The 27569-nt window shown below is 44.6% G+C and overlaps 1 protein-coding gene across 1 annotated transcript in view; it reads left to right on the top strand.

The window, feature by feature from the left end:
* Window positions 1–7610: 7610 nt before the first annotated feature.
* LOC126088461 (neuronal acetylcholine receptor subunit alpha-4-like) overlaps window positions 7611–27569 on the top strand; it is a 160997-nt gene continuing 141038 nt past the window's right edge. Inside the window, exon 1 of the mRNA XM_049906603.1 lies at window positions 7611–7723. Within this exon, the coding sequence (XP_049762560.1) occupies window positions 7648–7723 (76 nt within the window). The 5' untranslated portion in view covers window positions 7611–7647. The remainder of the gene's footprint in view (window positions 7724–27569) is intronic.

The following is a 27569-nucleotide window of genomic DNA, read 5'->3' as shown; positions in this document are numbered from 1 at the left end:
GTCTTCAGCGATGAGAGTCGCTTCTGCCTTGGTGCCAATGATGGTCGTATGCGTGTTTGGCGCCGTGCAGGTGAGCGCCACAATCAGGACTGCATACGACCGAGGCACACAGGGCCAACACCCGGCATCATGGTGTGGGTAGCGATCTCCTACACTGGCCGTACACCACTGGTGATCGTCGAGGGGACACTGAATAGTGCACGGTACATCCAAACCGTCATCGAACCCATCGTTCTACCATTCCTAGACCGGCAAGGGAACTTGCTGTTCCAACAGGACAATGCACGTCCGCATGTATCCCGTGCCACCCAACGTGCTCTAGAAGGTGTAAGTCAACTACCCTGGCCAGCAAGATCTCCGGATCTGTCCCCCATTGAGCATGTTTGGGACTGGATGAAGCGTCGTCTCACGCGGTCTGCACGTCCAGCGCGAACGCTGGTCCAACTGAGGCGCCAGGTGGAAATGGCATGGCAAGCCGTTCCACAGGACTACATCCAGCATCTCTACGATCGTCTCCATGGGAGAATAGCAGCCTGCATTGCTGCGAAAGGTGGATATACACTGTACTAGTGCCGACATTGTGCATGCTCTGTTGCCTGTGTCTATGTGCCTGTGGTTCTGTCAGTGTGATCATGTGATGTATCTGACCCCAGGAATGTGTCAATAAAGTTTCCCCTTCCTGGGACAATGAATTCACGGTGTTCTTATTTCAATTTCCAGGAGTGTATATACATCCCACCATCGAAACTTTTGTTACAATGAGTTCTTCCTAACGCTATTTTCATATTTCGTGTAAAACTTTTAAAAATTACTGACCCTCCAGTGTTAGACTCTGTTTTCTTCTTTTCCGTAGTTACATACTCGATCCGTTGCGGCACAGTGCGCTGCCGCGTGTGGTACCTCTGATGCGTACCTCGTAAAACGGAAATTAAGATTAAGATTTTCCAAGAATAATTTAATTGTGCTTTTGGTCGTATTTCATGACTGATAATCGACAATCTAGTTATAATATGCGGACTCATTTGCAATAGTTCCACAGTTCCTTAGTTTTGAGCGAATTTAACGATGTCGCATGAAGCAGGAAAAAGAATGTCAGTCTTTGCACATATCGCCGCTCTAAGCGGGTGGAGCATAAACGCATCTATTTTCGTAAGGGTTCCACTATCGATTTTCACAAAATTCCTTTCTATTGTTACTTAACAGTCGTAAAATCATTTTCCATCACTACTTGCAGAAAAAGTATGTAAAAACCTAGTAACTTCGGTAAACACTCCTGTAACACACGTATAGCTTCGTCTTACTCCTAGTCTGTGACATCACCAGAGATTCACAAAATAACAGAGCGTTTTCGATCACGTGACCACATCTTGACATTTAATAATTTTTCAACTTTAATTACATAAAAAAGAGATATTTGTTGAGACTATTAACCGTAAATGCGATCTGGATGCTATACCGTCCCCAGTGAAATACTAAAAAAAGACTTAAAACATTATTTATAAAGAAGAGACGTTTAAAAACTGAATAATAAGCGGACACTAGCTGCTCAGGCGAACGTGTATTTTTCTCGTGTATCCGTATTATAATAATTTCTCTGTGTAGGTTTCTAGGGCAAACAAAAATAACAAAATGATTTAAAAAGACGACAAGATACGCTCTTTTGTTAATTTTTTAGTCGTCTTCACTCCTTCTCTTGTCTTGGTTGCGTGTAGACAGACATCTTGCGAGTGCTGGCATATGTTAGCTTATTTGTACTATTTAGGCAGATAATATATTGATTTAATATTATTGTTCACTTTTAATTTGTAAGAGGTGACCCCCATTTCATGTCCGCCTTCCTTGAATTAACCTGCATTCGAGTAATTTACAGTGCAACAATCGCAGCGGCCGATGCAGCCAACGACGCCATTACGTGGCGATATTAACTTATAAAAATTAGCGGAAGCGAAATACCCGCCCGCTATTAACATAATATACATTTTTCTCCACAGCCGCCCGACGTTGCAGAAAATACGTAGCTTTAAGATTCTTATTTTCAGTCCAACAGCCGAGAGCCAGAGCCAGGACTCTGACTACAATGCAATGGTTAACTCTCGCGCGTGTGTAGGCCGCAATTGTAATTAATACGTAAAGATTTTTTGCTTTAAAGTGAACTGACTAGCCGAGGAAATTAATATATTGTAAATCAAAATTGAATGAAATATCATTTTGATTAAGGCCCACCACGTAAGTCGGCAACAATCAGCACTACCAATCAATTTCTGTAGTAAATAATAAATTAAATAAAGACGGCCAACGGACGCGAGAATGTTATGATCACTCCGAATAACAACAATCAGAATCATATTTTTAACGTAGGAAAATAGCGTATTGTTCGTGATTGGTTTGAAGAACATTCAAAGCACTCGGAGCGAACGATATGGCCACGCAGTTCGCCCGCGATGAGTCCCATCGATAATTTATGGGACGGGATCGAGACATCAATTCGAACACAAAATCCTGCAACGACGACACTTTCGCAGTTGTGGTCGGGTACAGAGACAGCATGGCTCAATATATCTAAACGGGACTTCCAACGACTAGCTGACTCCGTGCCACGTCGAGATGGTGAAGGATGCTGGGCGAAAGGAAGACGGACCAGTGACAGGACATCACATTTGTCACCTCAGTGTGCGGTGTGCGGAAGACAGCAGCGGGACTCCGGCAGCTACCCGTAGCCCTGCTAGAAATGCTGTTTAGCACGTTCGAGGTCGGTTATCGGGGATGGGACAGGTGGGCTGCAACTTAAACACCTTTCTCGAAAATCATTATTTTGTGACTGCGAATAAAATAAATGTATATGAATTTTCATTTGAAATGATGGCAGTTGGTTTATCTAATCTTCAAAAAATCTCATTACGAGTTATTTAAGCTAGCAGACATGCGAAATGTTTTACTGAATCTGTTTTACTGAATCAGGTTCTTATTCCGAAGACACACTTGTACACAAGGTCTTACACTAAATTCGCCTAAGTGTGGTGTGGTTTGAAACATCCAGGCTTAGAAAGAGTGACATCACAAAATGTATCCCACCAGGATAGTTTTTTTTTTCGACAAGTTTTTGCTGACATCTTCAACTTTTATAGTCCTGTCTTCCTCAGTTGCGTGTAATATTACGGTATATTAATAATTTTTACTTATGGACCGTCTGACAGCAACTGAATAAAACACAATTTTAGTGCCATACGCGTTTCGCCTTTATTTTCTGCAAGGCATCTTCAGTGGCCTGGAATATGTACATATGTTAGCTATTTTATTTACATTTTTGTCATTGTGCCTATGGGTTATAAACAGTTCTGGTGGTTGGTATTTCCTATTAAGTAGTAATGTTTTGAACTGTACTTACAGGTTGCGTGGACAATTTCCTACATATTACGCTCCTGTTGCATTTTTGGTGTTGTTCTTCTTCTTACGAACGCCAATTTGCGGTTTTTTTCCCCATTCCACAACACTATGCACTGAACGCTTGTTTTAAAGCAATGTTTTGGTTTCTGTTACCGACTGTCAAATGTTTTTGCCAAAGATCGAATGTTATTGCCAAACTTATGAGTGTAACTATTGAAGTATCTGTGGTCTGTTCGTGTATGCATTTGTGTGTGCGTTTGTGTTTGTGTATGTGTGTGTGTGTGTGTGTGTGTGTGTGTGTGTGTGTGTGTGTGTGTGTGTGTGTGTGTGGTTTAGAAAACCAACAGCCACAGACACAATAATACATTCCACATCCAACCACCCCCACAGCCAGAAACTTGCAGCACTAAGACACATGTTACATAGATTAAACAGAATCCCACTCAGCAAGAGAAACAATGAACAAGAAATGAGTACAATCATACAAATAGCTAGGAACAACGGGTATGACACACATGTGGTACACAAGCTCAATCAAAAAATAAAAACACAAATAAAAAACAAACACAACAGTTCCACAATACAAAAGAACTCACAAGCTGAAAACTTACAAACACACACAATGACAACACCACACAGAAAAGATCCAGATGGTACACCATGACCTACACACATAAACTAACACACAGAGTTGCAAACATCCTAAAGAGTCAGGGCTTCAAAACAGCATATAAGCCTGGGCAAACCCTTCAATCACACCTAAGCCAGCCAGCTACCAAGAGAGACGAATTCCAACAATCAGGAATGTATAAACTTGAATGTCAAAGTTGTGATGCAGTATACATAGGCATGACATGCAGGAATTTTCAAACAAGATACAAAGAATATATCAGATGTTGGAAGTATGAAACAAACCATTCCACATTTGCAGAGCATTTAAAACACTACAACCACCATCCTACAAACATGGAACAAGAAATGAAAATAATGAGAATAAGCAACCATGACAAACATCTTATACAAATGCAAGAAAACTTCCACATCCAGAAAGCCACAGCATAAAACAAACATGTGATAAATGAACAAACACACATCAGCACAGGCTCCCTACTACACTTAGTAAAGGAAATGATAACAAAAAAAAACTCTTCTCCATATCATCTGCAGACACACACACACACACACACACACACACACACACACACACACACAGCAAAAAAAAAACACCAAAATACACATACACACACAGACAGCACAAAAGAATGTATATGACACCAAAAAACACTCACACACACACACACAAACGCACACCCAAATGCATACACGAACAGACCATAGATACTTCAATAGTTACACTCATAAGTTTGGCAATAACATTCGATCTTTGGCAAAAACATTTGACAGTCGGTAACAGAAACCAAAACATTGCTTTAAAACAAGTGTTCAGTGCATAGTGTTGTGGAGTGGGGAAAAAAACCGCAAATTGGCGTTCGTAAGAAGAAGAACAACACCAAAAATGCTGCAGGAGCGTAATATGTAGGAAATTGTCCACGCAACCTGTAAGTACAGTTCAAAACATTACTACTTAATAGGAAATACCAACCACCAGAACTGTTTATAACCTATAGGCACAATGACAAAAATGTAAATAAAATAGCTAACATATATACATATTCCAGGCCACTGATGATGCCTTGCAGAAAATAAAGGCGAAACGCGTATGGCACTAAAATTGTGTTTTATTCAGTTGCTGTCAGACGGTCCATAAGTAAAAATTATTAATATACCGTAATTTTGCTGACATCTTTAGAGTGTGCGTTTTCATGATACAGGGCCTTCCCTGTGACGTCTGCGTGGCTACCGACGCAGGGCGGAAGGCGGAATGTCAGCTACGAATTGTTACGCTCGGCACGAGCAGGACTCGGGCGTCGTCCGGTTCACCAGCTGCCGCTGCTCGAGTCCTGTTCGGGCCCCGTTGAGAATATGCTAGCGCTGTGGGCTGTCAGTACACCGGTGATTTCCCGTACGGTGGAAACTAGTAGCTTGTGAAGCGAAGGTTCTCGAGGATTACAATTACCGCCGGCTCCTGCCGAGGCCGGCCGAAGTGGCCGTGCGGTTCTAGGCGCTACAGTCTGGAACCGAGCGACCGCTACGGTCGCAGGTTCGAATCCTGCCTCGGGCATGGATGTGTGTGATGTCCTTAGGTTAGTTAGGTTTAATTACTTCCAAGTTCTAGGCGACTGATGACCTCAGCAGTTAGGTCCCATAGTGCTCAGAGCCATTTGACTCCTGCCGAGTCTACCACGCACTGTACGTAGGAAAGGAAAACGTGGTGAAGGACACAGTATATTCGGTACTCCTTGTCACTATCTACTTGTTTTGCTGAGAAATGAGGAACTGAAAGAGTACGAAAACCAACGGATCGGTACAAACGTGCAGAGATGACGACAGGCGGATAACGAAACGGGTCCGCGAAGGATAGCGAACTGGTGATGTGTGAAAACTGTCGAGTCGTGCCCGGACTGCGTTCGGGGAGGAGACACGCGAGTAACGAACCGTTTGTGGCGGCAACGAATCGGTGCGCGGAGTCTGGTGGAACACTCGCTCCTCAGTAAAGGATAGTCTACGATGTGCAACAGCCGTAAGGGAGTACAGTCGAAGCTAATGTGAATTTAAACTACTGGCCATTAAAATTGCTACACCAAGAAGAAATGCAGATGATAAACGGGTATTCATTGGACAAATATATTATACTAGAGCTGTCATGTGATTACATTTTTACGCAATTTGGGTGCATAGATCGTGAGAAATCAATACCCAGAACAACCACCTCTGGCCATAATAACGGCCTTGATACGCCAGGGCATTGAGTCAAACAGAGCTTGGGTGGAGTGTATAGGTACAGCTGTCCATGCAGTTTCAACACGATACCACAGCTCGTCAAGAGTAGTGACTGGCGTATTGTGACGAGCCAGTTGCCCGGTCACCATTGACCAGACGTTTTCAATTGCTGAGAGGTCTGGAGAATGTGCTGGCCAGGACAGCAGTCGAACATTTTCTGTATCCAGAAAGGCCCGTACAGGACTCACAACATGCGATCGTGCATAATCTTGCTGAAATGTAGGGTTTCGCAGGGATCGAATGAAGGGTAGAGCCACGGGTCGTAACACAGCTGAAATGTAACGTCCAAGCCGTCAATGCGAACAAGAAGTGACCGAGACGTGTAACCAATGGCACCCCATACCATCACGCCGGATGATACGCCAGAATGGCAATGACGAATAGACGCTTCCAGTGTGCGTTCACCGCGATGTCGCCAAACACGGATGCGACCATCATGATTCTGTAAACAGAACCTGGACTCATCCGAAAAAAATTACGTTTTGCCATTCATGCACCAAGGTTCATCGTCGAGTACACCATCGCAGGCGTTCCTGTCTGTGATGCAGCGTCAAGGGTAACCGCAGCCATGGTCTCCGAGCTGATAGTCTATGCTGCTGTAAACGTCGTCGAACTGTTCGTGCAGATGGTTGTTGTCTTGCAAACGTCCCCATCTGTTGACTCAAGGATCGAGACGTGGCTGGACGACCCGTTACAGCCATGCGGATAAGATGCCTATCATCTCAACTGCTAGTAAATCGAGGCCGTTGGGATCCAGCACGGCGTTCCGTATTACCCTCCTGAACCCACCGATTCCAAATTCTGTTAACAGTCACTGGATCTCGACCAACGCGAGCAGCAATGTCGCGATACGATAAACCGCAATCGCGATAGGCTACAATCTGACCTTCATCAAAGTCGGAAACGTGATGGTGCGCATTGCTGCTCCTTACACGAGGCATCACAACAACGTTTCACCAGGCAACGCCGGTCAACTGCTGTGTGTGTATGAGAAATCGGTTGGAAACTTTCCTCAGGTCAGCATGTTGTAGGTGTCGCCACCGGCGCCAATCTTGTGTGAATGCTCTGAAAAGCTACTCATTTGCGTATCACAGCATCTTCTTCCTGTCGGTTAAATTTTGCGTCTGTGGCACGTCATCTTCTAGGTGTAGCAATATTAATGGCCAGTAGTGTATTTCGTGCGACCCGCGCCAGTGAGCGGCACAGCAGGCCGCCTGTGAGTTCCTGTGAAAGGCGGCGGCGGCGGCGGCGGCAGGGGGCGTAGCGGCGGCGGCTATCAGGGACACGCGACACCACGGCAGGCGGCGGCCAGAGGCGGTGGGGGCGGCGTGGGCGGCGGTCGCGGTCCTCACACTCTGCGACATGGCGCCGCACGCACCGCCTCTGCCGCTGCTGCTGCTGCTGCTGCTGCTGGCCGTAACGGCTGCTGTCACAAATGGTAAGCACTCGTCAGCGTCCGCCAGCGAATCTGCTGTTGCGTCGCGTCTGTTGGCGTTTTTCCCTTCTTCACGCTGCTGGCGTTTACCTAACAGTGTACAATTCTCGTTGCCATTCCCAGAGCAGCTACCTCTTCCTATTCACCCGCTGCACTGATTCTAACATGTCTGCTGCCGAGACGTAAGTCACAGGCCGCATTAGCATGCCGACCATCAGCCAGACAGTTCTTCTTCTTCTGCTTATACATTAATGGATGTTGGCGACCGGACGGGCCTTCATTTTATGGACCGTAGTACCGTGTCCACTGCCTTTTGTTAACGAACTGAGATATTCTTCTACGCCCTTTTCTTCTTTTACCCTCGATCTTGCTTTATACGATCAACTCTAGAGGTATATATTTGATGCTCCGTAAGATATGTCGCTCGTACGTACTTTTTTGCCTTTTTTCTAAACGTTGTTGAGATTTCTCGCCGATTATGTAAACTTCACAACACTTTGCTGTCACTTATTGTTGCTGTCGACGGTATTTTAAGCGTTCTGCGGTAAATTCACATTACAAAGGCCTCGATCTTTCTCGCTGTTGGCTTATTTAACGTCCGTCATTCAGAACGGTATGTAGGTACGGTTCAAATGGTTCAAATGGCTCTGAGCACAATGGGGCTTAACTGCTGAGGTCATCAGTCCCATAGAACTTAGAACTATTTAAACCTAACTAACCTAAGGACATCACACACATCCAACCCGTGGCAGGATTCGAATCTGCGACGTAGCGGTCGCGCGGTTCCAGACTGAAGCGCCTAGAACCGCTCGGCCTCTCCGGCCGGCTGCAAGTACGGATCAAGTCTACCATCTTACGTCTAAGACCGTGTCTGCCTGTAGACTCAAGACCGCTTTTTATGCAGGATGATGGTAACATAGGCGCTATGATCGTGTTTTTCTATTAGCGCGGTCCTTACGCGAAATGTATGTTGTGGGTTGTAGAATCCCTCTGTGGGCAGCTTCAGATGTCCTTTCTCAATAGTGTTCCTCGAAAAGAACGTCGTGTTCCCTCCATGGACTCCCAGTTGTCCTACTTGGCGGGTGTAATCCGACTGCTGAAAAAAATTACTCACCATACAAAGTGACTCTCATGATCAATTTATTTAATTAGCCTATCAAATTGATATCAATGACGTATCGCCTGGCAGGTGAAACCGATGGCTAGGGCATCACGGCATGATTCTCGACAAGAGTTTCTTTTCGTTGCGGCGGTGTCTTCTAGCGAAATTTCAATCTCCCACTTATACAGGGCGAGATAGGCTCCCACGATTTGTTTCCTAAACGATAGTATGATATAGCATCGCATTGGTAAAAGGGTACCTGTCATAGTGTACAAATCAGCTACATTCTCTTGAAATATAGCTTCTTGTTGTCAAACGTTAAATGAATGTGTTTTTTTCCGACATGTGAGCCAATGGCGTAAAAGATTGTCTGAAATGTTTGTAATACAGACGTGAATGAGAGTGTATTTGCAGACAATGAATGCGAGAGATGCTCTCAGGTCGTGTAATATGTTCAAAAAGCTGGAAGAAATTGCTTAATATAGAATTTTTTTCTTTGGAGTTTAAACACTCGTTTTTTCTTTACTTTGATGACGATTTCGAAATAACGAGTACATTCTGTGGTGATTGGTAATTCTCGCATCAAAATAGTCGAAGTTTTCTTTTTCCTGATTTTACGCAGGTCTCTGCTGATCATATGTGATCGATGGCAGTACACTTCTCTGGCCACCACAAAATACTGCAGTTGAACGTATAAACTATACCGATTTTGCTCATAAAACTAAAAGAAAATGGACTTTATCTATTTTCGTGGAAAAAGGGTATTTGTTATGGTCGCAAATGTGTTTTGCTTTTTTAAATAGATGCTTGATTATAGATGAGGTCAGATACAATTGTTCTCCATCGCTAACGGCAGGCTGCTGTGGGTGAGGGGGAGGGGGGGGGGCGTGTCTACAATTGTGGTCGCTGGACACAGCCGCTCTCTGTCTGGGAGGGGGGGGGGGGGGGGTTGGCGTGTGCGGGCTCTGTCGCTAAATTTTAGATGAACAAGTTGCACTTGAGGTGGTCGTCCTTTTATCTCCTATTGTTTAGTTGACTAACACGCTACTGTGTTGATGTAGGAACATCGCTCTAAGATGGTGGAAAGCCGAGTTTTGCGGATCATCTGGACCATTCTCCAGATGGGTGGTGTTAGGTTACTTAATTTCCCCTTTGTGTTGTCTAGGACCGTCGCCTTAAGGCTGTGGCCAGATGGTGGCAGCAAAGTGCGGACCGCGACCTGCCCACGCCGTGAGGCAGTCGGCGGAGCAGCTTGTAACCTCCTCCTCACTTATCGACCTTAATGACAGTGAAAAATTAAACCGCGTGTACCTAATGGAAATCTGGGAAAAGCAATCGTCACCGAAGTTAATCTGTCGGTAAAGAGGAAGGAAAGGGTTACATCTAAATGAAAGGAAAAGTGCAGATGAAATTGGTGAAAATTAATTTTGAGAAAAAGGTAAAATTAATAAAGAATGTAAATGTGCGGTCATTACGTTAACAACCAATTGGCGTTAATTAGATATTTGAGATTTGGAGAAAATTACGGACGCCAGTCCTATGGACAACTACTATAATAACTGAAAATGAAAGATTAATGCACATATAATTAGCACTAAAAGCGTGGCAACTGAAGGTTGTGAAAACTGAATGTTTGTCAGAAGTAATAAATTTCGCTACACTCTGACTTAATTTAGCAAAAGAATTAATAAAACCGTAAAATTGAAAGTTAATTTAGTGACTGAAATTAATAGTGAACTTTGTTTCTGAAGCACTACGAAATCAATAAAATAAGGTTAGTCTTAGGCTACCTCAACAATCATTTCAAAAGCTACTTGAATCTACGCAATTTAGAAATAAGGGATTTAACTTTGAACTTGAATTAAATGATTCTGAACAATTAACAATACTAAAATTTAGTACGTACCAAGCTGAGCTGCAGTCACAGGTAAACTAAAATATGGTAACAAAACTCGCACTCTTAATTTGTACTTGTGTAATCTAAATATTGTAGCCAGCTACGAATACTTTAACTGAATTTTGAAATTAAAGCAGCGAAATGGAATGATATTACTTTAATGCTGGTGTTTGAATTTCAACGACACTCGGGTTTATTCCGGAAAAGGAAGGGACCCTGCTTGGTAATGCAATTGGGACAATGAGCAACAAAGGTTCATGCTACGTTGCTGTAATTTAGTGAGAAAAATTTAACAGTTTGAAAAGCTGAAGTCTGCCATACAGTTCTAAAACTTTACGTGCTACCAGTCTTCCTTGTTGGTTGATTGAAGGTTTGAAGTCGTCGATCGAGGAGGTGGCGACAGTCACTCATTGTCGGCCGTCGCTGTTGCAGAAGCTGGATGTTGGCGCGCCTTCTTCTCGACACGGTCTCCAGCCGAAACGGGCTCTTGATGTGTGCCAGCTAACGCTTTCCGTCCGCGACGTCGTGTCAGAAACTATCATAGCAAGTCGAGCGCAATTACATGCTGCCACACCCCGAAAGCGCGGCAACTCGCAGGAGCGTCACACAACACACCTGCTCCACTGCCTCCTCCAGCCCGACTCTCTCTGCTCTGCCCGCGCTCCACACGGCAGAGTTAACACTACCAAAGATCCTACACACTTTGGTTCTCCACACGACCTATCGATGTATTCGTTCGACAGCATAGTTTTGCCTAGGCAGGACCCAGCGTAAAATACAAATAATATTCACAAAACAAACCAATTATACATCGACATAGATGCATAAATATATATATATAAATAGTAAAACAATTACAATATATAAAGGCACAGAAATGTCATATATTCAGGTAACAAAATAAGGAAAAATTTATAGTACAATAGATGGAAATAGGAGGATATGCATTTCCGGCGTTACAAGCTGGCCATTTAAAGGAGCATGTGTCCCCCCCCCCATATGGGGATGGAGGGAGGGAGGGAGGGAGAGGTGGAAGAGGGTATGAGGGGGCTTCGATTTTCGGAAGTTTGTGGACGCCTATCGAGAATAATGACCATTCAACTAACGTCTCCTCTGCAGTCTTTTAGGATGACGATTTTCTCCAGTACATGTGCTCCATTATGACCTGTTCATTATGAGTGCTGTTTTTTTCACGAGAATTTCGAAGTGTAATTAGAAGTGTGACGCATTTTTTCCATCAGTTGTGGTAGCACGTATTGGCATCGATTAGCTGGGCTGCAGGGTGGTTTATGAGCAGACATCTGTAGCGAACTCTGACGTCAAACAACGATAGATACTGTATGCTTACAGGTAATACACTTTTTAAACTCCTCTCTGTCCATCACCAGCATCTCGTCAGTTGAACGTATTTCCCACCAGCTTGTAGGTATAGGGTAGAGTTTGAGTGTATCTGTTGCTTGTTTCGATTGGTATTGCGAATTTTTTTCCCAGCAGGATAACACCAGTTGTATGGTATCATCAGTTTTTGAGCTGTATTGCACTTTTATGGCGTCCGTGTGTAGGGCTATGCATATAGTTGTGTAATTAGGACTGATCTTTGTGATTAATTACGTAATTAGGATCGATCTTTACATCAGTTTCCCGACAAAAATAAATAAAGTACACTAACCTAACCTTCCTCTCCTGCATCTGGACAGTTTCCATGTTTTGGGGAGGGGGGGGGGGGCACTTGGGCTTTCCATCCAGTAGAATCAGGGTTCGATACCCATAAAGGGCGCTGTCATTTTTAATTTCTCGTCAATTCCAAGCGCCTCTGGAGGTTTAATTGTGTTAGGGAGGGTGCTCTTGGGCTTTTCATCCAGGAGAACCAGGGTTCGAGTCCCAGAAGGGGAACCGCCAATTTTAATTTCCTGTCAATTCCTGGGTGGAGGGAGGGGGTGGGGTGAGTTGTCAGCACAGCCATGGGACAAAGAAATTCCCACGAAAATTCGAAATTCCCACCAATAGGGTAGGTCGGGAGAAATGGGGAGGGGGCAGGGAAAGCAGGGGGCTGGGGCACACGTGCAGATGAGAAAACACGTGACGTCATCTGGGGCGGAGCTGGGCGTGGCCGGGAGCGGGTGTGGGTGGGGCAGGGGTGATTAATTGATCAACTTAATTAATTTGTATATCAATTTGATATCAAAAGTGGAGTTGTAACCCCACTACACTACTACTCCCGCCTGGTCTGATGTCTTGAAGAGCCAGGATCCAAGGTTCTTAAACTTATCTACTCTTTGTACCAAGGAGCGACTGACTTGCAGATCCGCATTTGTAAGAGGGTTGGGATGTCGTGTGACAGCCGTAAAATGTGTCTTTTTGATATCCATATTTAGATGTAGATTTCTTCAGTAACCTCCTACTATGTCTACGAGTTGTTGACATGAGCAGTCAATACTGTACCATCAGCATAGCGAATGCTGTCGATGGAGATCTCATTGACCTTGATACATCGTTAATTAAGAGCTTACGGTACAAGACGTTAGGCACCCCCTCAAAAGAACCTGCTTGCCGCTTTGTAGTGCTGCAGACGGTGTAGAAGTATTTTCAGGGAATCACGTGACCCTCCACCTCCGACGTATGCCACAGCACAGAATTGGTGTGTGTGTGTGTGTGTGTGTGTGTGCGTACGTGCCAGTCGGCTCCCTGCAGTCAGCACCGTCAGGCGCGCTTGACGTAGAGACGTGACAGAGTGGTGGGAAGGAACTGTCCACCATGTCTTGCCCTTGTACCCACAACTGCACCGCGAATGCTGTCGTCAGGTTTATCATTGTACCAGCGTGCACTGACTCACGTGTCTACAAGGAGTGGTTCTCCTCGCCAGAGAGAACTAGTCTCACAGCCGCCAGAAACCGCTGCCATCTGTCAGTGCGAGCCTGTCTCGACCAGTTTCTGAGTGAGTACTGCGACAGCAACTCGTGCAGTGTACGCCTCGTATAACCAGCTGCATCACGAAGCGACCGTCGCTCACTGCGACACTTGCGCCCTAAAGCTCCACGTCTCCAGTGGGCCAAACGAGACACTAAATGGCAGCAGCCGACAGGAGGCGGAACGCCCCAACGAGTCGCGATTTTTCGCTTCACCAGATGAGGCGAGGCGCCCGGGCAGTGATAGTTCCGTGAGGCCGCGGAGACTATACAGAGTTCCGGCCAGACGTGGGACTGAGGGCAGCTTTCTGGGGGTGCTTCTCGTACCGAGACTCAGGTCTAGTCTTTCGCGTTGCACGAACCGGTATGTTTTATTCGACATTCTCATCTCGGTGGCCAGCATGTGGTGGACGCTATCACCTGCCAAGATGGCGGCGTGGGGCGCACCAGTCAGCATTGGCGGACACAACACCCGGGCAGCCTGCCGCGTCCCAGATGTCTTGCCAATTCTCCCGACTGTAATCCCAAACGAAGCGTCTGGCACTCTTTGGAATAGCAACAAATAGCATCCCCGTAAATCTTGTAGCTCTACGGTGTCTGATCGGCAACAAGTTGCTTCAGCTGAATATGGCACACCTGAAGAAACTTACGGGCCATTATGAAGGACACAGGTGGTGTTACGCAGTATTTGCGTGATACCTGTTGGAAGTGACCGATCTTCGACACTCTCCCGAAGTCTTTCAAAGGCTTCCAATAGTTTCATTTCTGCCTAAGATGTCTAAAACGAAGGAAAGCTGCAGGCCTAGACGGAGTGTTCCCAGAATGTATCGTGTATCATGCCAAACATGGAACGAAATGGCTAAAGAGATTTTCCTCATGCTGTTCGAGCAAGAGTCAGGTACCAGCACATTTAAAGAAAAAACCCTTGCAGTCCTCGAACCGCGGAAACCGAAAGACGATGCCTCGCGCTATCGTCCAATCGCCCTTCTCGAGGTCTGTAATAAACTATTAGAACGGCTTACCTACAACAGGATTTACCGAACGGTTCAGAGTAAAGTGCCTTAGAGCGAACCAGGCTTCAGGCAAAACTATAGCTTGCGTGAACCAAGTGCCGGCATTAATTTTTTATATCGTGGCTGATCTCTAGACAGGATTAAAAACTTCACAAGCATTTGTAGATCTAACAGTCTGGCTGGATGGACTGATGTTGAAGCTAAAGCAAACTCTACCTTGCTTAAGACTAACGGCACTATTGTCCAACATGTTGAAAACCGGTATTCCTGAGTGTGCCTTCATGACAAAACGAAGAAGTCGTACACAATGAAGAACGCTCTACCACCAGGATCTGTCCTGCCCCACTTGTGACGGTGCATAACGGTTTACTACTCAGTAGTGACTCTCTGACCAGCTGTCCGTCCATAAGAGCAAACTAATTGCCACTTTACCTGATATTGCTCTCACCTTAGGTAACTAGGCTACACACGAGTGTGTCAAAAGGAATACCTCGACTTAGTCATAGGGTCGAGCCGTGCACGTCTGCTTTCATGTCCAGCAGCTAACTCGCTGCAACTAATAATCTATGGTTGTGATCTCGCAGTCAAAATGTCTACATATTGGCCCATGCTAAAGACGTGCGAAAACTGACTTCATTTCTAGATTACAATACACTAAATATTCACCAGCTCAAAACAGTTCAGACTTCAACATGATGATTTATGAATTAAAACTCGCGATATAACGACTAGAAACTTATACTCTGACTGTAATCAATTCCGTAATACAATCATAAAATGTTGGGGTACCGTGGCGGCTGTGCAATACCCAGAATCAGCCACCTACACGTCCGAATAATTCACGTCACCTCAAGCAGATCTGCCTTCTACCGGCAGCAACGTAATAATATCCCTTGTAGATTTAAACTAAAAGCGTCTTCAAAAGTTAGTCTTATAGCTGCCATTCACCGCCCAGAATCTATCACCTACACGATAGAACAGCACACGATAGCACAGGCGCATTTGCCTTCATCATAAACTCAACAAAAAGTTCCTCCAGCACACCACCCGAAAAAAGTGCCGGTCTCGACTTTATCCCAGTGGTGTGGCGCCACTGTCTGCTTCTCCATTGGCCGAAGGTCTTCCCTACCAAAAGTACGTCATCCTCAAGCTGTAATGGTTGCTTGCTTATTCTTGAATTGAGAACAACTGTGTGAGGCGAAATTACAAGTTTAATGTCGCAATCTTTCTCAGCAAATAACAGCTTTTCACACAGTTTTCAAAGTCGCCAACATAATAAAAGCGCAATGGATAACGGATCTTGCCAACATCAAAAATTGAAATAAGTTTATACACAACAATGTTAAATATTAACTCTCTGAAAGAACATTAATCCTCACAACAATAATATGAAAGTTTAATTGGACGATTCTTTACAATATTGCTCCTACACATACATTATGATGTTGGTCAGTACTACGAAAATCGTCCGATTCCGGTTCAAAATTCGGTACTATTTAGGATGACAATCAAGTCTACGGTGGATGGTTAGTCAAGTGACAAATTTGAGTGGAAGATTACCCAAGGCCGCTCGAGTATACAGTGGACGCAAGCTGGTGAACCAACAAAGTTACGCCTCAGTACACGGTATTTACCTTAAGCTGCGACGTGCTGCTGCCTAACAGGCCGCACTCTCCCACTAAAATTCCTACAAAACTACATCTACATCTACATTTATACTCCGCAAGCCACCCAACGGTGTGTGGCGGAGGGCACTTTACGTGCCACTGTCATTACCTCCCTTTCCTGTTCCAGTCGCGTATGGTTCGCGGGAAAAACGACTGTCTGAAAGCCTCCGTGCGCGCTCTAATCTCTCTAATTTTACATTCGTGATCTCCACTGGAGGTATAAGTAGGGGGAAGCAATATATTCGATACCTCATCCAGAAACGCACCCTCTCGAAACCTGGCGAGCAAGCTACACCGCGATGCAGAGCGCCTCTCTTGCAGAGTCGGCCACTTGAGTTTGTTAAACATCTCCGTAACGCTATCACGGGTACCAAATAACCCTGTGACGAAACGCGCCGCTCTTCTTTGGATCTTCTCTATCTCCTCCGTCAACCCGATCTGGTACGGATCCCACACTGATGCGCAATACTCAAGTATAGGTCGAACGAGTGTTTTGTAAGCCACCTCCTTTGTTGATGGACTACATTTTCTAAGGACTCTCCCAATGAATCTCAACCTGGTACCCGCCTTACCAACAATTAATTTTATATGATCATTCCACTTCAAATCGTTCCGCACGCATACTCCCAGATATTTTACAGAAGTAACTGCTACCAGTGTTTGTTCCGTTATCATATAATCATACAATAAAGGATCATTCTTTCTATGTATTCGCAATACATTACATTTGTCTATGTTAAGGGTCAGTTGCCACTCCCTGCACCAAGTGCCTATCCGCTGCAGATCTTCCTGCATTTCGCTACAATTTTGTAACGCTGCAACTTCTCTGTATATTACAGCATCATCCGCGAAAAGCCGCATGGAACTTCCGACACTATCTACTAGGTCATTTATATATACTGTGAAAAGCAATGGTCCCATAACACTCCCCTGTGGCACGCCAGACGTTACTTTAACGTCTGTAGACGTCTCTCCATTGATAACAACATGCTGTGTTCTGTTTGCTAAAAACACTTCAATCCAGCCACACAGCTGGTCTGATATTCCGTAGGCTCTTACTTTGTTTATCAGGCGACAGTGCGGAACTGTATCGAACGCATTCCGGAAGTCAAGGAAAATAGCATCTACCTGGGAGCCTGTATCTAATATTTTCTGGGTCTCATGAACAAATAAAGCGAGTTGGGTCTCACACGATCGCTGTTTCCAAAAACCACATGATACTCGAGCAAAAAACATGTCCTAAAATTCTACAACAGATCGACGTCAGAGATATAGGTCTATAGTTTTGCGCATCTGCTCGACGACCCTTCTTGAAGACTCGGACTACCTGTGCTCTTTTCCAATCATTTGGAACCTTCCGTTCCTCTAGAGACTTGTGGTACACGGCTGTTAGAAGGGGGGCAAGTTCTTTCGCGTACTCTGTGTAGAATCGAATTGGCATCCCGTCAGGTCCAGTGGACTTTCCTCTGTTGAGTGATTCCAGTTGCTTTTCTATTCCTTGAACACTTATTGCAATGTCAGCCATTTTTTCGTTTGTGCGAGGATTTAGAGAAGGAACTGCAGTGCGGTCTTCCTCTGTGAAACAGCTTTGGAAAAAGGTGTTTAGTATTTCAGCTTTACGCGTGTCATCCTCTGTTTCAATGCCTTCATCATCCCGGAGTGTCTGGATACGCTGTTTCGATCCACTTACTGATTTAACGTAAGACCAGAACTTCCAAGGATTTTCTGTCAAGTCGGTACATAGAATTTTACTTTCGAATTCACTGAACGCTTCACGCATAGCCCCCCTTACGCTAACTTTGACATCGTTTAGCTCCTGTTTGTCTGAGAGGTTTTGGCTGCGTTTAAACTTTGAGTGAAGCTCTCTTTGCTTTCGCAGTAGTTTCCTAACTTTGTTGTTGTACCATGGTGGGTTTTTCCCGTCCCTCACAGTTTTACTCGGCACGTACCTGTCTAAAACGCATTTTACGATTGCCTTGAACTTTTTCCATAAACACTCAACATTGTCAGTGTCGGAACAGAAATTTTCGTTTTGATCTGTTAGGTAGTCTGAAATCTGCCTTCTATTACTCTTGCTAAACAGATAAACCTTCCTCCCTTTTTTTTATATTCCTATATACTTCCATATTCAGGGATGCTGCAACGGCCTTATGATCACTGATTCCCTGTTCTGCGCTTACAGAGTCGAAAAGTTCGGGTCTGTTTGTTATTAGTAGGTCCAAGATGTTATCTCCACGAGTCGGTTCTCTGTTTAATTACTCGAGGTGATTTTCGGATAGTGCACTCAGTATAATGTTACTCGATGCTCTGTCCCTACCACCCGTCCTAAACATCTGAGTGTCCCAGTCTATATCTGGTAAATTGAAATCTCCACCTAAGACTATAACATGCTGAGAAAATTTATGTGAAATGTATTCCAAATTTTCTCTCAGTTGTTCTGCCACTAATGCTGCTGAGCCGGGAGGTCGGTAAAAGGAGCCAATTATTAACCTAGCTCGGTTGTTGAGTGTAACCTCCACCCATAATAATTCACAGGAACTATCCACTTCTACTTCACTACAGGATAAACTACTACTAACAGCGACGAACACTCCGGATCTTGCAGACTGAGGGGCAACCTCTGGAACAGGACAAGCAGCCATGTCAGGCCGAAGATCAGTATCAGCCTGAGACAGAGCCTGAAACTGGTTCGTCAGACAAACTGGAGAGGCCTTCCGTTCAGCCCTCCGGAATGTCTTTCGCCCCCTGCCACACCTTGAGACGACCTCCCACTCTACCACAGGTGAGGGATCAGCCTCAATGCGGGCAGTATCCCGGGCAACCACAGTCGTAGTCCGATCGGAGGATGCGTGGGACGAGCTGGCCGTCCCTGACAAACCCCCATCCGGACCCCCACAGTGATGCCCATTGGCAACAGCCTCAAGCTGTGTGACCGAAGCCAACACTGCCTGAAGCTGGGAGCGAAGGAATGCCAACTCAGCCTGCATCCGAACACAGCAGTTGCAGTCCCTATCCATGCTAAAAACTGTTGTGCAAAGAACGTCTGAACTAATCTACAGAGAGCGCAAACAAATCGACACAAAATTTAAACGGTTATTAAAATACAAGCTTGCCTAGTAAATGCATTAATGCTGCTACTTGCGCACTGCTGACACACTGCTCGGCAGCGGAAGGAGACTACGCGATTTTACACTATTCGGGTATTAAAACGCGATGCTACAACTCTCAAATACTATAATACGCCCGAAATTTATGAATTATACAATGCAAATACCAAAAACACGCAAAGAAATTAAGAATTAAACTATGTAACAAATGAGTGAGCTAGGAGTATACGACTTGCTGCTGCAGCTGCTTATCCAACAGCGGCAGGGAGCACACTGACTCTGACCAACCGACACTGGCCGTTCAAAACAAAAACAGAAGACAGACGACTACGCGAAATTACACTATTCAGGTACTAAAACGCGATGCTACAACTCTCAAATAATATAATACGCCCGAAATTTATGAATTAAACAATGCAAATACCAAAAACACGCAAATAAAGCAAGAATTAAACTATGTAACAAATGAGTGAGCTAGGAGTATACGACTTGCTGCTGCAGCTGCTTATCCAACGGCGGCAGGAAGCACACTGCTAATCTGGCCTTTGCTGAACTTTCCAGCAGAAACTTTCCCTATGTTTCTCATTATGCGAGAAAACATGTACTCAGCCCTAGTGTTATTATGTGGCGATATACATGCGCACAGTTGGAGCAGCATGCATATTATGGTGCCCTCTCAGTTCTTGCAAGAACAATTAACTAATTTGGCTGGTTCGTTCCTCCACAGTTGGAGCTCCTTTCTAGTGAGTTTCCGCCAATCGGACGTTTTGTGCCCATTCTAGACCCCTAAAGTACATCGACCTTTCCGTGTGTTGCACTCGCTGGACGAAAATGCGTCACTTGCGTTTGTTCGTCTCCTGCTGGAATTTCGAAACGTAGTTATCTAAAGCTTCTTTTCTGCTCTTGTACTGATGACCTCGCTACAGGCACCCTCCAGCTTGAATCACCTGGCCCAGGGTCGCTGTCCTCCTTCCTGACACTCCTTTAAGTGGTTGCCGGCATAACTCCCGCAGCGCAGTTTCGATATGCCGTTGTGGAGCTGTCTTTTCAAAACTAAAAGTAACTCGACTCGCGTTCCCTGTTCTACCTTCCACTCAAAGACATGAATTGTATACGTATGGTGTGTTAATTACCGTCGATTGACTGTCATCCCTTTCTTCATTACATATTCATAGACAAATCTTCTCATAACTTTCGATTTACATTAGGAGTCATCTTCACCTTCTCATTGCGATTTGTAATGGTCTCCTGTAAGGTGCGAATCTGACTATTTATTTTGCCACCTTACAAAGTTTACAGAAAGTGAACTCACTTCGTACGCCGCGATCGCAGTGTAGACACTTTTTTATTGTTTTAAGATGACCGGTTTCAACACTCTTGTTGCCATCATCTGATCTAAGGAGAAAACGTAAAGATGATAATGGTGGGCAGAGAGAGACTACAATTCATGTCACAGATTATGTAAAATACACAAAATTCCAATGAACTTTTCGCACTTGTTATAAAATTGCAATGATACGTTACATGAAGTCAAAGCATAAAAGGCACTCTCCACATATACATGTCTTGATAGAAAACCAGTTGATAAAATGCACACAGTTGATAAATTTGTCGTATCGGCCATGCATTTAGGTGGTGAGCATGATTCTCACTAGCAGTGTGCTAGGTGATCACGTGCTGCGGTTGCAAGCAATGAATAGCGGAGCACCAGAGAGAAAGGAGGATTTTCAGAGTGCCCAGTTTCACGATTAGAAGTGCCACCTCGCCATACACATAAAAATACCATGGGCTTCTGTTCCAGATAAAATATGTACTAATTGCTTACTATGTGCTTGTTGACAGTGAGAAAATAACAGTAACAATCAAAAATTTTTAAAAACCCTGTATCTTTATCTAACTGAGCGACGTGATGTAAAAAGAAAACCAGACTGGTGATAAGCGGCGATGCTTTTAGGCCACACCTGGTGGCGTCCCGCTAAGTATCAACTGCGGGAGAGGGGCGAGGGGGATGTGCGCAGAAAACACGCTGCGCTGGACGTACTTCAAAAGTCGTCTGAGCCAGAGGCAGATGCATGCTTTATTGGGCGCGAGGTGTCACGCACAGAACCAATCGAAATGATACATACCGTAAAAAACAATGTAGATGACTTCAATGCCGCCGGAGTGGTGGTGCGGTTCTAGGCGCTACAGTCTGAAGCCGAGCGACCGCTACGGTCGCAGGTTCGAAACCTGCCTCGGGCATGGATGTGTGTGATGTCCTTAGGTTAGTTAGGTTTAATTAATTCTAAGTTCTAGGCGACTGATGACCTCAGAAGCTAAGTCGCATAGTGCTCAGAGCCATTTGAACCAGCCAGATGACTTCAATAAAATTAAAGGTATGAATTGTTGGTAAAAGTGCGTATGTGAATACGCCATACAGCGTGCAGAGGATGTCTGTACTCCTCTCTGTGTGTCAAGAACTACTGTAAATGGGGACGTTGAAGCCCATGGCAATAACGATAATCAAGTAGATGGCGACGCGTTGAGTAGCCGCGTGGTCTCTGACGCCTTGCCACGGTTCGCGCGGCTCCCCCCGTCGAAGTTTCGAGTCCTCCCTTGGGGCATGGGTGTGTGTTGTCCTTAGTGTAAGTTAGTTGAAGTTCGATTAAGTAGCGTGTAAGCCTTGGGACCGATGACCTCAGCAGTATGGTCTCATAGAACTTACCACAAATTTCCAATTTCCAAGTAGATGGCCGTAATTAGTAATATGGTTGAGGGATGAAACAGAACCTGTTATATCTGCAATCCCCAAGCATACATGATAACGAGCTTCAAATTAATGCAGTAAACGATGAAATACTGACTGCCGTATGAGATACCCGTTAAGCGTTGGATGCAAAGTGTGGATTCGTCGTAAATCTGGCATACGTTACCTATAAGGTTTTGGGGTAAAGGAATGGTACCTACAGACTGTATACATGTCAGTATACACACACTTTACTTATAAATTAGCCAAGTAAGTAAGCTGCAGTCTCCTCCTCTGGCTTATCTAGACTTATAAAACTCTATCAAAAATGCTAAAAAATGTTTGGTCAGCTAACTAATTGGGCATTCAGAAGATGACCTGTGTATCCTTCTTGTTTGCCAAATGGGGAGATATTTTTTCACCCACTCCAGAGAACACGCAAGTGTATGTAACAGAACTGCCTTGAGGACCGCCTTCGCATATCTGAGCATCTACATCTACATCTACGTGATTACTCTGCTATTCACAATAAAGTGCCTGGCAGAGGGTTCAATGAACCACCTTCAAGTTGTCTCTCTACCGTTCCACTCTCCAACGGCACACGGGAAAAACAAGCACTTAAATTTTTCTGTGCGAGCTCTGATTTCCTTATTTTATCGTGATGATCATTTCTCCCTATGTAGGTGGGTTCCAACAGAATGTTTTCGCAATCGGAGGAGAATATTGGTGATTGAAATTTCATGAGAAGATCCAGTCGCAACGAAAAACGCCTTTGTTTTAATTACGAAGTGCATTCAAGTTCTAAGGCCTCCGATTTTTTTTCTAATTAACTACTCACCCGAAATCGATGAAACTGGCGTTACTTCTCGACGTAATCGCCCTGCAGACGTACACTTTTTCACAACGCTGACGCCATGATTCCATGGCAGCGGCGAAGGCTTCTTTAGGAGTCTGTTTTGACCACTGGAAAATCGCTGAGGAAATAGCAGCACGGCTGGTGAATGTGCGGCCACGGAGAGTGTCTTTCATTGTTGGAAAAAGACAAAAATCACTAGGAGCCAGGCCAGGTGAGTAGGGAGCATGAGGAATCACTTCAAAGTTGTTATCACGAAGAAACTGTTGCGTAACGTTAGCTCGATGTGCGGGTGCGTTGTCTTGGTGAAACAGCACACGCGCAGCACTTCCCGGACGTTTTTGTTGCAATGCAGGAAGGAATTTGTTCTTCAAAACATTTTCGTAGGATGCACCTGTTACCGTAGTGCCCTTTGGAACGCAATGGGTAAGGATTATGCCCTCGCTGTCCCAGAACATGGACACCGTCATTTTTTCAGCACTGGCGGTTACCCGAGAGTTTTTTGGTGGCGGTGAATCTGTGTGCTTCCATTGAGCTGACTGGCGCTTTGTTTTTGGATTGAAAAATGGCATCCACGTTTCATCCATTGTCACAACCGACGAAAAGAAAGTCCCATTCGTGCTGTCGTTGCGCGTCAACATTGCTTGGCGACATGCCACACGGGCAGCCATGTGGTCGTCTGTCAGAATTCATGGCACCCACCTGGATGACACTTTTCGCATTTTCAGGTCGTCATGCAGGATTGTGTGCACAGAACCCACAGAAATGCCAACTCTGGAGGCGATCTGTTCAACAGTCATTCGGCGATCCCCCAAAACAATTCTCTCCACTTTCTCGATCATGTCGTCAGACCGGCTTGTGCGAGCCCGAGGTTGTTTCGGTTTGTTGTCACACGATCTTCTACCTTCATTAAACTGTCGCACCCACGAACGCACTTTCGACACATCCATAACTCCATCGCCACATGTCTCCTTCAACTGTCGATGAATTTCAGTTGGTTTCACACTACGCAAATTCAGAAAGCGAATGATTGCACGCTGTTCAAGTAAGGAAAACGTCGCCATTTTAAGTATTTAAAACAGTTCTTATTCTCGCCGCTGGCGGTAAAATTCCATCTGCCGTATGGTGCTGCCATCTCTGGGACGTATTGATAATGAACGCGGCCTCATTTTAAAACAATGCGCATGTTTCTATCTCTTTCCAGTCCGGAGAAAAATAATCGGACACCTTAGAACTTGAATGCACCTCGTATTGCCACTCCAATTCACGTATCATGTCTGTGACACTATCTCCCCTATTTCGCGATAATACAAAATGAGCTGCCCTTCTTTGTACTTTTTCGATGTTATCCGTCAGTCCCACCTGATGCGGATCCCACACCACACAGCAATACTCCAGAATAGGGCGGACAAGCGTGGTGTAAGCAGTGTCTTTAGCAGACCTGTTGCACCTTCTATGTGTTCTGCCAAAGAATCGCAGTCTTTGGTTTGCTCTACCCACAACGTTTTGTATGTGATCGTTCCAATTTAGGTTATTTGTAATTGTAATCCCTAAGTATTTAGTTGAGTTTACAACCTTCAGATTTGTGTGACTTATCGCGTAATCGAAATTTAACTGATTTCTTTTAATACTCATGTGAATAACTTCACACTTTTCCTTCTTCAGGGTCAACTGCCACTTTTCGCACCGTACAGATATCTTATCTAAATCATTTTGCAAGTCGTTTTGATCATCTGATGACTTTACAAGACGGTAAATGACAGCATCATCTGCAAACAATCTAAGACGACTACTCAGATTGTCTCCTACGCCGTTAATACAGATCAAGAACAATAGAGGGCCTATAACAAAAAAAATGGTTCAAATGGCTCTGAGCACTATGGGACTTAACATCTATGGTCATCAGTCCCCTAGAACTTAGAACTACTTAAACCTAACTAACCTAAGGACAGCACACAACACCCAGCCATCACGAGGCAGAGAAAATCCCTGACCCCGCCGTGAATCGAACCTGGGATCCCGGGCGTGGGAAGCGAGAACGCTACCGCACGACCACGAGATGCGGGCGGGCCTATAACACTTCCTTGGGGAACGCCAGATATTACTTCTGTTTTACTCGATGACTTTCCGTCTATTACTATGAACTGTAACCTTTCTGACGGGAAATCACGAATCCAGTCGTACAACTGAGGCGATACTCGGTAGGCACGCAGTTTGGTTAGAAGACGCTTGAGAGGAACGGTGTCGAAAGCCTTCAGGAAATCTAAAAATATGGAATCAATTTGACATTCCCTATCGATAGCACTTATTACTTCAGGAGTGCAAAGAGCTAGTTGTGTTTCACAAGAACGATATTTTCTGAAACCGTGCTGACTATGTGTCAATAAATCGTTTTCTTCGAGGTACTTCATAATGTTCGAATACAGTATATGTTCCAAAACCCTATTGCGAATCGACGTTAGTGATATAGGCCTGTAATTCAGCGGGTTACTCCTACTTCCCTTTTTGGGTATTGGTGTGACTTGAGCGATTTTTCAGTCTTTAGGTACGGATCTTTCTGTGAGCGAGTGGTTGTATATAACTGCTAAATATGGAGCTATTTTGTCAGCATACTCTGAGAGGAACCTGACTAGTATACAATCTGGACCGGAGGCCTTGCCTTTATTAAGTGATTTAAGCTGCTTCGTTAATCCGAGGATATCTACTTCTATGTTTCTTATCTTGGCAGTTGTTCTTGATTGGAATTCAGGAATATTTACTTCGTCTTCTTTGGTGAAGGAGTTTCGGAAAACTGTGTTTAATAACTCTGCTTTAGTGGCACTGTCGTCAGTGACTTCACCGTTGTTATCGCGCAGTGAAGGTACTTATTACGTCTTGCCACTGGTGTGCTTTATGTATGACCAGAATCTCTTTGGATTTTCTGCCAGATTTCGAGACAGAATAGAGTAGTAAAGTATGCCACAGCTCTTCATAAAGCTCCCAAACGTAAAAAGCTTAATGTATTGGAAAACATACAACTTTACAGAAATAAAAATATACCCATATCACCTTCTGACTGACAAGTTAGGGTCAGCTGACCATATTTTTTTAGCATTTTTGATGGTGTGTTATAAGTCTAGATAAGCCAGAAGAAGAGACTGCAGGTTACTAAGTTGGCTGGTTTATAAATAAACTGTGTTTGTACTGACACTTAGGCGCTTATAGTAGAACAGCCTGTAGATACCATTCCATTACAACCAAAACCGTATAGATAACGTAACCCACATTGTATGACGAATCTGCAGTTTACATCCAACGCTTAGCGGGCATCTCATGTGGCAGTCAGTACTTCATCGTTTACTGCATTAATTTGAAACCTGATTGTCATATACGCTCAGGGATTGCAGATGTAACAGGTTCCGTCTCATTCCGCTTCATGAGACTAATTACGGCCATCCACTTGATTTTCTTTATTGCTATGTTATTCAATGTCCCATCCATTTGGTTTTATTTATTGCTATGTGATTCAATGTCCCCATTTACTGTAGTTTTTGACACGCAGTGTGGAGTACAGACATCCTCTACACTCTGTACGACGTATTCACATATGCACTCTTACAATCAATTCATACTTTTAATTTTATTGAAGTCATCTACATTATTTTTGTGGTAAACATCATTTCGATTAATTCTGTGTGTGACGGCACGCACCCAATAAGGCTTGCATCTACCTCTGGGTCAGACGACCTTTGGAGTTAGTTCATCGCCTCGTAGTCTCTGTACACAACTCCCCCCCCCCCCTTTTTTCCACAGGGTGATACTTCGCGGGACCCCTCCAGGTGTAGCCGAATAGCACTCGCTCTCGCACCAGTGTGTTTTTCTTTTTACGTCACGTCGCTTTTTTATTTTTTATTATTACAGTTGTTTTCTCACTGTCAATAAGCACATAGTATGCAGTTATTACAGATTTTATGTGGAACATTAGCCCATAGTATTTTTATATGTATGGCGAGGTGACACCTCTAATCGCGAAACTGGGCACTCTGAAAAATCCACCTTTCTCTCTGGTGCTCCGCTATTCATTGCTTGCAAGCACAGCATGTGATCATTTAGCGCGTACTAAACATGCCACCCAGCGGCGAGGTAAGTACGAGTAACTCTAAAAAAAATTTGTGGTAAGAACTTATGGGACCAAACTGCTTAGGTCATTGGTCCCTTTGCTGACACACTACTTAATCTAACTTAAACTAAATTACGCTATGGACAACACACACACACACACACACACACACATTCCCGAGGGAGGACTCGAACCTCCGACGGGGGAATCCGTGACAAGACGCCCGAGACCGCGCGGCTACCCCGCGTGGCTACGAGTAACATGGTAGCACGTATGCCGCCCCCTCTATGTTAATACTCCCCTGACAGCGCAATACTGTGCGATGAGCTCGTAAGAATCGTGTTCGCCACCAGCATGCATGGACGATACGAGGATTTTATCAACTGTGTGTATTTTACCAACTGAATTTTTATCAGGACCTGTATATGTGGAGAGTTCCTTTTATGCTTTGACCTCTTTTAATGTATCATTGCAATTTTA

This window comes from Schistocerca cancellata, chromosome 6 (assembly GCF_023864275.1).
Source record: "Schistocerca cancellata isolate TAMUIC-IGC-003103 chromosome 6, iqSchCanc2.1, whole genome shotgun sequence".
NCBI classification, from domain to species: Eukaryota; Metazoa; Arthropoda; class Insecta; order Orthoptera; family Acrididae; genus Schistocerca; species Schistocerca cancellata.
This window is presented reverse-complemented; position numbering and strand designations above follow the sequence as displayed.